Raw genomic sequence first — 11,316 nt, 5'->3', positions numbered from 1 at the left:
AGTTTCGTAATGTAAAATTCATCAGCCAGCCTGTATTTACCCACATATACATACATAAACACACATATGGTATTATTAAGTAAAAAAACTTACGAAAACATCTTTTGCAAATATATCAAAATGAATGGTTGACATTTTCGAGCATCAAAAATGTTGCAGCTAAATGGCATTAAATTAAAAAAACACACATATTTTATTAAACTATGTAGTTTTTGGCTAGTTTTAGTATAATTGATTAATGTTGTCATGAGTCAATACATCACAGCTGGAGGCTAGTTAATAAAAAGAAATGTTTCTTTAATACAAATAAGGAAAAAAACTAGCTTTCTGTGTTAATATATTGTGATATAAAAATTAAAAAAAAAATGAATAAAAAATTTTCTATTTTGCTTTAACATGTGATAGTAAATTGGTTTCAAAGCTCAGAACTACCAAATTTCGTCAAAAAAAGAATCCATTCAGTTACACAAACAACAAGACTATCAATCAAATTGTGAGTTGGAGTAGAAACACAGAAAATCAACTTAAAAATCACCATTCACTTCGACTATTAGATATTCTGAGAAAAATAAGTAACACGACTGAATTAAACAGTCGATGACTTGGTTTTTTTTTTTCAAACGCTTCATAAGAAGTTAAGTTCAATTTCTTCTTACCATGGAAGATATTTGTATGTAAGTATGTATGTATGTATATACTGCAATGTATTGCTGTCGTGTGGCACTTATAATAGCAAATACAAACGTGTCTACACACAAACATTTGTTTTTTTATGTTTTGTAGAACAAAATGGCGCGTGACTGCTAAATAAGAGCACTCGGCCACATTTGCACAAACAAAAACAAAAACAAAATTAATACAAACACCAACTAAGCAAAGAGGAAAACATTGCTAAACAGTTATGCGAGTATTGTTGTTGATTGTCATTTGAAATACTTTTATGAAGAGTGGCAATGACTTCAATAGCTGAGGTAGACAACCAATTTTAAAACACAGATGTTCGTTATAATAAAGAGGATATAAAAAATGAATGAATTGCTAAAAATTAATAATTTACATATGCCTGAAGAGATTTAGATAGTGAAATATTTTATTTTTGTATTTTTATTTACTTATTTAATTACTTATTTATTAGGCTATTGAAAAATAGTTACCTGAAGACTACTAACAAAAAGAAACTTAATTACTAAGTCAATTAATAAAGATAAGCGCCTAATGAATGTACTTATAATTTTTTCTCTTTCCTTGCGTGTATGTATAAAATAATACACATATATATGTACACACATGTGACTATTGCGTATATAGAAGGTGGCGCAAAATTAATCATCCAACTTTGTTTTTGAATAACTTTTTTACTAATCCTCTGTCTGGATGATGATGAAATCACTGAGCATATCCTGAGCAACTGTAATGGCTTAACAAATACAAGACTGCACATCTTTCATCGAGATCAAATGGATCCGAATGAAATCAAGAATGCTCCTGTTCTAGATATTCTGAAATTTGGAATGTACTGAAAGAATTTGGCTCTCAACCAATTCCCAACCTGAGGCAGGGAACATTTAGCTTAAATAGGACCTGGTGTAATATATTTGAGGTAGTAGTGCCAGCCAATAGAATTAATATTAAGGCACATTTGTGGTCAAGAATTTCGAAAAATTCGATTTTTTTTTATGTTATGATAGTTTATACTTTCAAAAATGTATTTGCAAATTTTTATATTGAAATTTGTTGTTGTATATACAGTTGTTACAGTCCTTTAAAACGAGACCGGTTTAGAGTACAGGTATAAGCGCGTTAACCGTGTTTTTCTCGAAACTATTTTTTCCGAGTTGGCGTTGGTAATTTCTTAAAAAGTACTGAACCGATTGATTTGAATTTTTAATATGTTTAATATATGGTAGCAGAACGTGCAACAAATCCTTTTTGTTTTTCCAATAAACAGGTAAAATATCTAGATATTTTTTGTTTTTTGTAAATCTGCTACCCTCAATAGCGACATATCTCCTGATGAATAATCGGCCGCATCTTTTTTCAGACGTACCTGTACCGTCATTGAAAAAAAATTTTTTTTTTGTAAATAAGCAGTTGATCTAATAAAAAAAATGTTTTTCAATTGATACCGATTGTTTTTCTTCAATTTTTACGTCTCTAGACCAGAAAGGTGCCTTAACTACTTCTAAAATATGTAGCAGGACACAAAATATCTTTCAGGTTGAACTGTAGACCAGTAGAACTGGACACACTACAGATATAAAACTATTATTATTTTTAAATAAAAAACATAATTTTGAATGATGGAAATCTTTATTTTGACCTTTACGCGCTCCGTTATTTGTCGGTTTTTTTACTGCAGCTGTTTAGCTCACAAGTGTCAAATATGATTCCCGTACTATAGGCTATTTGCAAAATGTGGAGGAATGTGAACTGTTTCCCAAACTGAAATTTTGGTCATTCTGAAAGTAGCAGCATGCGTAATTGAGAGGAGATTGAGCGGGAAACAGATTGGAGTCTTTAGTAATAGTCAGGCTGCACTAAAGGTTTTGAGAACGCAAAGCAAACCTCAAAGTTGGAAGGAGCTTAATTATGTTGCAAGACAGAATAAGCTTGTATTTACATGAATTCTAGGTCACTGCGGAGTTCAAGGGAATGAAATTGACGATGAATTTGCCAACTGTGGATCAGCGGTTGGTCCCACTGGGACCAGAGCCGATAATCGGAACCAGTTCTGCGGGAATAATGAAGTGGATCAGCGATTATGTAAAAAGCGATAGTCCGGTCTGGAACGCTACAGAACTGCAAAATGTTTTGTGACAAGCCCGTACAGAAAACTGTCGCACTTTTTTCTAAAATTTGGATGAAAAGACTTTGGTTGATGGTTGCTGTTATTACAGCGCACAATCCATAGCGTCCATGTGACCACCATTGGAATCATTGAAGGCCCGATTTGCCTGTCTCGGATAGCACTGAGCATTTTTTCTGTGAGTATCCTGCATTTTCTAAAGCAAGTCTGCGAATTTTGGAGGATATTTTCAGATTTACCAAATAATCTGGAAAACTCTCACAGGTTTAACTACCACTATTTCTCTATTCTACCCAATCTTTTCCTTCAGTTTACTTTTCTTCTTTCTTCCTTGACTATCTGCCCTTTCACTTTCCAGAGCTTTGAATACAATGGGCTTTTTAGCCTGAGCGATTTAGGAGTTACCAAATCTCTCGGTGCTTCTTAGCTCGGCTTTTCAAACTTCCTTTCATTACATTTACACATTTTTCATTTTCCCAATTTTACATCATAGAACAACGCGTTAAAATTATTGAAACTTATTTTGAAAATGACCGATCTTTAAGAACAGCAAGAACAACAATTCGTAATTTTGTTGCAAGGAATAATAGTTCGAATGAGTCGACAATTCCGAGGTTGGTGAAAATATTTCAAGAAAACTGATTCTATCGAAGATAGAAAAAGGATTAGTAGACCAATTACGAGACGCCCTGTTGAGAACATTGCAGCTGTAGCGCAAAATGTTGCTGAATAACCTTCAACCATCAACACCGATATTTCGACGTTCTCAACAATTAGGCACTCATGAATCGACTGTTTTGCAGATTTTATCTTTATTCGTGCTCATGGGGACATTTAAATGATGTAATTTTTCACAAATAATTTTTAAGGGCAGTATTTTGTAAAAGAATAGTAAAACCTGAAAGAATCTAAATTTTTACATACTTTATTTTAAAACAACATCTAGGCGTGACCTTTGAAAAACTCATTGTAGTCGCGTGTAAATTTAAACCATTTTTTGTATAGCTTTATAGTTGTGCGAGTAGAATGAGCAACACGAAAAGCGCTTGAATTGTTCCTGGTTGGAGACCGACGAAAGGATGCCCAAGAAAACGATGGCTCGAAGATGAGTAAGTATGCTAAGAAGCTAAACGTAAGGCGTTGGAAGGAAGTGACTTTGAATAGGGAGAGATGCAGAGATGATTGAAGAACTGTGATGCCAAAAAGAAGATGAGGAAGAAGAAGTTGTGCCCCTTAAGTCATTTGCGCAATATCTCAATCCAAAATGCATCCAAATGGTTTTCGTCAAACAGAGATACGTGTATACATACAAACACACTTACATATATACACACATCCAAAATTAAAAAAAATACTAAATTTGAACCAAATGCGTAAAATTTGTTGACATCTGATGGCAAAATAAATTTAGCCAATTCAACTCATGCATAGACTAAGGCTTAAACATATACATACATACATGCCTATGTAGAAAAAATAATATATGTTTTTAGTTTAAAAGAAGCATTTTTTATTTTGAGTGATCCACTAATTTTCTTTTTAATTAATTAAAATATCGAGTCCTACTCTTGAAATAAAATATAAAATGTTTTTTATGGCCGCCCCCGTTTTGCAAATTAAGGTACTGTAAAGCATAAAAGCACACATTGCACACCAAATGCTTGCTGAACTATGGAGAAAATGTGTACCAGTTCAAAATAACAACAACACGCCTACAGCGATTAAATTATTTACACGAGTTAAGGTTTTTATGATTATTTATTGCGTTATACAGGGCTTCTTGTGGCTGCATGCGTTACCCGCACACTTCTTAGAGGCCAGCTGGACCAACTCAACTGGTTGTTTGTTATCACATTAAGCGGCGATAATTATGGTTAAAAAAGCGTTTAAGCTGCGCCCTCTGGTCTGCCGCCTGCCTCTAGCTTCGATTGATACAGCGCGCGACAAAGCGATAGCGCAACAACATTTTCACCGATTTTGACTATTTTTCTTTCTTTTGTGAATGTTTGATATTTTTGTATGAGTTATACATTCATTTTAGTTACACACCCCAAAATTTTAAAAATTTCGCAAACTTTTCAACCCAACTCGAAGTTTTTTAATTAGAATTTTTAGAAAGATGTTTGGCATGCAGTTGTATAGCTCATTAAATTTTAGTATTGTATAATCAAGTGCAAGTTTGAGGTGGCTGAAAAATCACGCTGGTTTTTTATAATTTTTTCCTTGACGGTAGTAAAACAAAAATGTCGTGCAATCGTTATGATTTATATGGGTTTTATTAAACAATGAGCTATATTTAAAAAATAATAATAATTTACCTTCAAAGAAAAATGGTCAAAACTGTTCAAAGTATCGATTTGCTATCATTTGTCGCCGGCTGTACGTACAAATACCGCAAATGCTTTGCTCTCAGCATCTGCTGGCCAGCACTGCACTGCATTGACCGCTTGCCGCTGCTTTGTCTGCTTCTTCAGTGGCTACTGCTACTGCTGCTCGTTGCTGAAGCTGCTGCTTCTACTTATTAATTGATTTGTTGTTAGTTTATATTTGAATTAGTTTACTTTTTAATTTTGTTTGCTTTCGGCCTGTTGTGAGATTGTCTTCAGCATATTTTGGTTTATTTTTTATTATTATTTTTTGTTTTTGTTACTTCTGGCATTCATGTCTTCTTCTCATGTTCTTCATTTTTATGACGGCCGCTTACCATTGCCGGCCATCACGGCCTGGTCCACTTTGATATAAATAACAAAGTAACTTTGGAGCTCATCATCATTTGTGTTGTGATCTCCTCCAGTGTAGTGTTTGCTCGTCACTCTATAAAAAAGTAAATTATTTTGGATATCAGAGCATTAGCCAATTCGGTTCAACGCTGCAGCATTAATTTAAAGATAAATACCGATAAAATGGTAGGTGTTGCGTCGAAGACATTTTTGGTGTTGAGGTCATTTAGTGAGTGAATGGAAAGGAAGTGTATAGTGTCATAAATAATTGATTAGATGCATATAAATATTAATAGTTGAAATGGATAATAAAATTATTAGTATTAATACAAGTGAAATATGCAGATAGTGACTGAAAAAATGGATAAGATATGCTTGCATGGGAGTCAAATAGTAGTGCTAATGGCATTTCTATATGCCCATAAAATTTAAACATCCAGAACTGAAACTGAAAGTCATCATACAAATTTACATGGTTCTGGAATACTTCGGTTAAATAATTTAAATAATCAACATACCAGCTGAGTAGCTTATCCTACCTGACTTACCTCAGACATACGGATAACTTAATATGAAACTAGTTGAATAACTTTTACTGATTTATGCTATTGTTTTAAAACAAGTTTTTCCCACTTTTTGACATTTTTTGGAATTAGCATCGGCTTAATTATCAAACGTTCCTGTTTTGCCAAGCAATGTGTTCAAGTACAACCATACATACATACATACATATTTTATTAAAGCAAAATCGAATTATGTTAATTTTTAATTTGATCATTTCTCATAATCACAGTCTCCCATCACTTTCACTTTCTAAAAGTGTTGCAAAACCTAGAAAGGATAAAATTTTGCAATAATGAAATATGGATGTAGAATTAAACAGGTTTTCCCGTATGCAAGTCTTGCATATCGTTTAGAAAAATCTATGGCGGCGAAATTGTTAACAGATCATATGACAATACAGCAGACGGAAAAGGCCAAACAAGCCAGATAGGAAGGAAAATAAACCAAAATATACTCCAGCAGACCACCGATTCCATTTATAGGAATAATTAAAGTAACATACTTTGACATTTATTTGAGGAATGGCTATATCTTTGAAGATTCTTTGGCTCACAATTTTCGCGATAACTTATTTCCGTGCCAGCAACATAAATCAACAAATACCGGGCGCTACAAAGTGGGCTAGACAATCACTAATTGAATAACATTTACAAATAATGAAGGCTCTTATACATAACTCTCCCTATAAATAAAATGTTTAGTGTTTCACTAATCCAGCGCGCTCATTCTGACAATGTTTGTTATTTTATTTGTTAATGCTTGTTGGATTGCTCTACATCTCTTTGCATTCAGCCGAAAGCCGAGCAATCGCAGTGGCGCACGATTGTGACAACAACTGCAAAGTATATTAACTATTGTATTTCCGTTCTCCTTTCTTTTGTTTGTTTAAAATCTACACAAATGGAGGGTTAAGCCCGCATAACTAGAAAATAATCTCAGTGAGAACTGGGCAGGCACTCAAAAGTGTTCCGTGCTCGCAGCCACAGCAGAGCAGGCATTACAAATTATTTGAAATTATTCACTCAATTCTTGTTATTCACTATTCATCTTCTCCAATTAAAATCATATAAGCTTAGCCTATCTGTAACCTCTCAATGCCTCCAAATCATAACGGACTGAAATATTCCCCTACTTACTGATATGACTTCGATTATTTTAACTAACTTTAGTTGATGCAGAGAAAACCTCATTTAAGAGACTTTGCTCAATTAGTTTGATGCCTCAAATTAAAATATTTATTTAAATACACCGCGGTTTTGCTGGAAGAACATCATCTCCAAAAAAAACACAACTTAAAAAAATAAAAAATAAAACATAAACAAAAAATCATTTCAGTCGGCTTTAAAGTGCTCAGTTTGCTATTAGACCGTCAGAAAAACGGCTCATATTCTTACTAATTAGACACTGGAAATCGGTACCACTTTGAATTTTTCACATTTTATAAAAGCAGAAAAGCATGAATTATAACGTTCTTCCGATATATTAGGTTAGGTAGAAATTTCCCAAAATTGTTTTCGCTTTGTGCCGAGGATGAATAATCTTTAATAATCCTCATATAAATATTTCCAAATAATTTTTTGACTAATTTCAAATAATTTTTTTAACTATAACTTATCATAAGAACTAAAAAAAAAAAGGTTTTCCAAAAAAATAATTTTTTTTATTAAATATTATTTATCATAAAAACTAAAAAAATAATTAAATTAAAAAAAAAGTTACAAAGAATTATTATTATTAGAAGGCCATTACGCACTGCGACCAGAGCTGATCTATTGTGAAAGGCCTATTTTGTAACCCTAGAGTTTTAGGCTTTTTAAAAATTTTAGCACAATTTTGGGTTTGTTGTTCCAAAGATTGCATGGAGACACCACGATACCACCAAGGAGATGAAGTCTCTGTCTGCCCAACGCAGGACATTCACAAAGCACATGTTCTGAGCTTTCTATGTCCATTTCCCAAAAGCGGCAGACATTGGTCTCTGATAGACCAATATTATTTAGATGATGCCTCAGGCTGCAGTGACCTGTAAGATATCCTGTTAAAAGACGCAGATCTACTCTGTTTATTGAGAGAAGCTTGTCAGATATTCCTTTGTTGGGACTTAGGAATAGTTTGGCTTGACGCTGACCGGCACAGTTTAGCCAGTGTGCGGCAAGTTTTCTTTCTTCCCATTTCCTAAGGAATTCATTAATGTGGCCTTTTGTGAGTCCACAGAAAGGCTCAGGACCAGTAAGTTGCATATTTGCTCCTTGTTTTGCAAGGTCATCAGCCATTTCATTTCCCTCATGTCCTTCATGTCCCGGAATACAGCCTAGTGTTACTATGTTGAAGTTCCCTAACGTGTTGAGAAGGTTTAGGCAATCATTTACCAATTTGGAGGTGATAGTTGTTGATAGAAGGGCTTTTAGAGCCGCTTGGCTATCTGAAAGTATGTAGATGTGAGTACCTCTCATTTTCCTGCTAAGGCATTCTCTCACACATATTTCGATGGCATGTATTTCTGCCTGGAATATTGTTGGGTAGAATCCCATCGGAATCGATTTTTTGAATTTAGGTCCATTGATTCCTGCCCCTGTTCTACCATTTTCCAATTTGGACCCATCAGTAAACCATAGCTGGGAGCCAGGTTTGAAAGTGATAGAGTTAGTTCTCCAGTCTGTTCGTTCTGAATAACCTAGGATTTCACACTCAGGTGGTAAATTTTTCACACAGCACAAAGTATGACCGGTAGAAGTAAGATGAGAGCTGCAATGACAGTTCAAATTCCTGATAAAGCAAATATCTCAAAGTGCATAAAGTCGCTGATAATTGAGATGATTTTTCTAGCATTGCTGTAACTTTGTAATGGGAATACTAAAATTATTGAAAAAAATTGTTCCACTATCGTTCGCCTCTGGACAAACAATGGCAAACCTCCGGTTGTATTTCTGCCATAAAAAAATGTCGTTATAAAAAACACCATTTCCCGTTTGGAAGCGGCATACAATAGGTAAAACATCAAGACGCATACCATAAATTTGGGTAGGATCTCGTCCAAACATCCAATGAAGGGTGTAAACGTAAATCATTTGATCTCAGCTGTGGAAAAATTTCACAATCAGCCGATAGTGATTACTTATAAACCTTTAAACTGGTTTAGTGTGTCACTATATCTTGTGCCAGAAAACAAATGATAAAAATTATTGTTACCTTTGATCAGCCAGAGCAATTCACGCCCTGGTGGTTCTGATGCATAATTACTTAACAAACCTAAATTGCTGAAATTTTCTAACTAAAAAAAGATAAATAAATCAAAAAATTAAGTAAAACTTTCTTAATATATGGGAGCATTTGCAAGTTACTGGCAAGTTAAAAGTATAGTTATTCTTTTAAAATATTTTAATTTTGCCTTTTTTAATTTAGAGTGAAGGGGAAACCCAATATTTATATTTTTATTTTGAGTCGTTGACAATTTTTTTTTTTCTGCGTGTTTCATTTTATGAAGAAGATGCACAAGAACGTCAGGAAAAAAATTCCAAAAAATCAACACTATTGTTTAGACACTGAAAGTTTCACTTTACTCCAACAATATTCAATGGACTATAAAACTGCATACACAAAATTTTTCTAAAAATACTAATTAAAAAGTAGAAATTTTTATAAAAATTTGTAGATTTTTTTTATTTAATTTTCTCAAAGATAGAAAATTAATTTATAGGATTTTTATAGGAAAGTAACTATATTAAAAAAAAAAAAAAGTATTAAAATTAAATAAGAAACAAAGAAATGGTCGATACTTGTGCTATAGTAATTTAAGCACTGCATTTGATTTTGTATTTGCACTATTTTCAAAAAAAAAAAAACAAATTTAATACTATACTTCCAAATCTCTGCTTTCTCTTTCTTCCCTTACAGAAACTAATTATCCTTGCTTTTGCCTTAATTGGTTGCGTGGCCGCCCAATTTGACTCCGCCACACAAGGCCCAAATCCACAGGATATCGCCACACCAGAACCCGAATACATCGACATCGATGAGCCGCCACCAGCGCCTGTTGCCGCACCAATTCCAGTGCAGTCACGCGCCAGTTTCGCTGTAGCACCAAGACCCGTAGCTCGTCCCATCCCTGTAGCTCGCCCCATCCCGGTAGCCGCTCCATCCTTTGCATACTCACCCAGCCAATCCTACCTGCCACCCGGCGGTGCCCAAATACCCGGACATATTTTCAACCCACAAAGCGGTTACAACTACAGACAAGTACGCAGACGAGTTTTCTATCGCCGTCGCTACTAAACGGTGGCTAACTGGTGCCAATCCAGAATATTGTTGACCATTAACCAAGTTGCAGCACACTAATCAAATAGAGAGAGCGCAAATCAACTAGCCTTTTCAACGAGGTACAACGGATGCGCAAGGCATTTCTAACGGCATGCCTATATGACATTTTTTAGTTATTTAAAATATTAATTCCTAAGTTTTGATTTGAAATGTGCAATTTTTCGATTGACCTGGTGAAAAATCAACTTAAGTCTAATTCCGCCCTTTGCTGCAGCGCCATACAATTTTCGTACAAACCTCGAAAACAAAATTTATATATATTTATATTACTAAGCCAAAAGAAAAGATGCGCACATAAACATTAATATATATACATGATCACAAATACATGCGTGTAAATACATTTAAGCTCGCTACTATAGAAGATGCAAATGCTTAGACATTGCTCGCATACCTATATTTGGCGACACTGTTTTTTAATGGAAGGCAGCATCGCTAGAATTTTAACAGAACTGCCAGTAGTTGATTATTATTACAAAACAAAATAACTTATACAAATTACGTTGTAAATGAAGAAAATGTATGCTGACACATTGGACTTGACGATTTACAAATTTAAAAGCCTTTGTTGTATTTTTCCCCAGGTTCAAATAAAATATTTATAGTACCTGTGTGCATATACTTCAAATTAGTAAAAAATTGTGTTTTATTTATTCCCACTAATGAAGTCAGGCTATAACGCCATAGCGGAGTGCGTTTGTGCTTAGCTCAGGAGCAGTTGGACATAAAGTTAGGATCCCATGCCCTGCGTTGTGGCTTTCAGCGCTTTATTCAGCTAAAGGATTTGTGCGCTAAGTGAATTATTTTGTGTGTTTTGGTTTTTTTTTTGCGGCGGCCTGGTGCATTTTCTCCATATAATTCTCGTCTCATCGAAGAAAACACCCAACATCGTCCGCACAGAGAAATTGT

At 34.3% G+C, this 11,316-nt stretch overlaps 1 protein-coding gene across 1 annotated transcript; it reads left to right on the top strand.

Annotated features, from left to right (window-relative positions):
* The first annotated feature begins 5,544 nt into the window (after nt 1-5,544).
* Nucleotides 5,545-11,019, top strand: LOC128867656 (cyclin-dependent kinase inhibitor 1C). The gene is made up of 2 exons (XM_054109077.1): nt 5,545-5,712; nt 9,985-11,019. Exons 1-2 carry the CDS (start codon nt 5,710-5,712, stop codon nt 10,360-10,362), a joined length of 381 nt encoding a protein of 126 aa, XP_053965052.1. The 5' UTR covers nt 5,545-5,709; the 3' UTR covers nt 10,363-11,019.
* The last annotated feature ends 297 nt before the right edge of the window (nt 11,020-11,316 follow it).

Source organism: Anastrepha ludens, chromosome 6 (assembly GCF_028408465.1).
Source record: "Anastrepha ludens isolate Willacy chromosome 6, idAnaLude1.1, whole genome shotgun sequence".
Taxonomy (NCBI): domain Eukaryota; kingdom Metazoa; phylum Arthropoda; class Insecta; order Diptera; family Tephritidae; genus Anastrepha; species Anastrepha ludens.
Note: the sequence above shows the minus strand (reverse complement) of the source record. Positions and strands in the feature narration are given on the sequence as shown.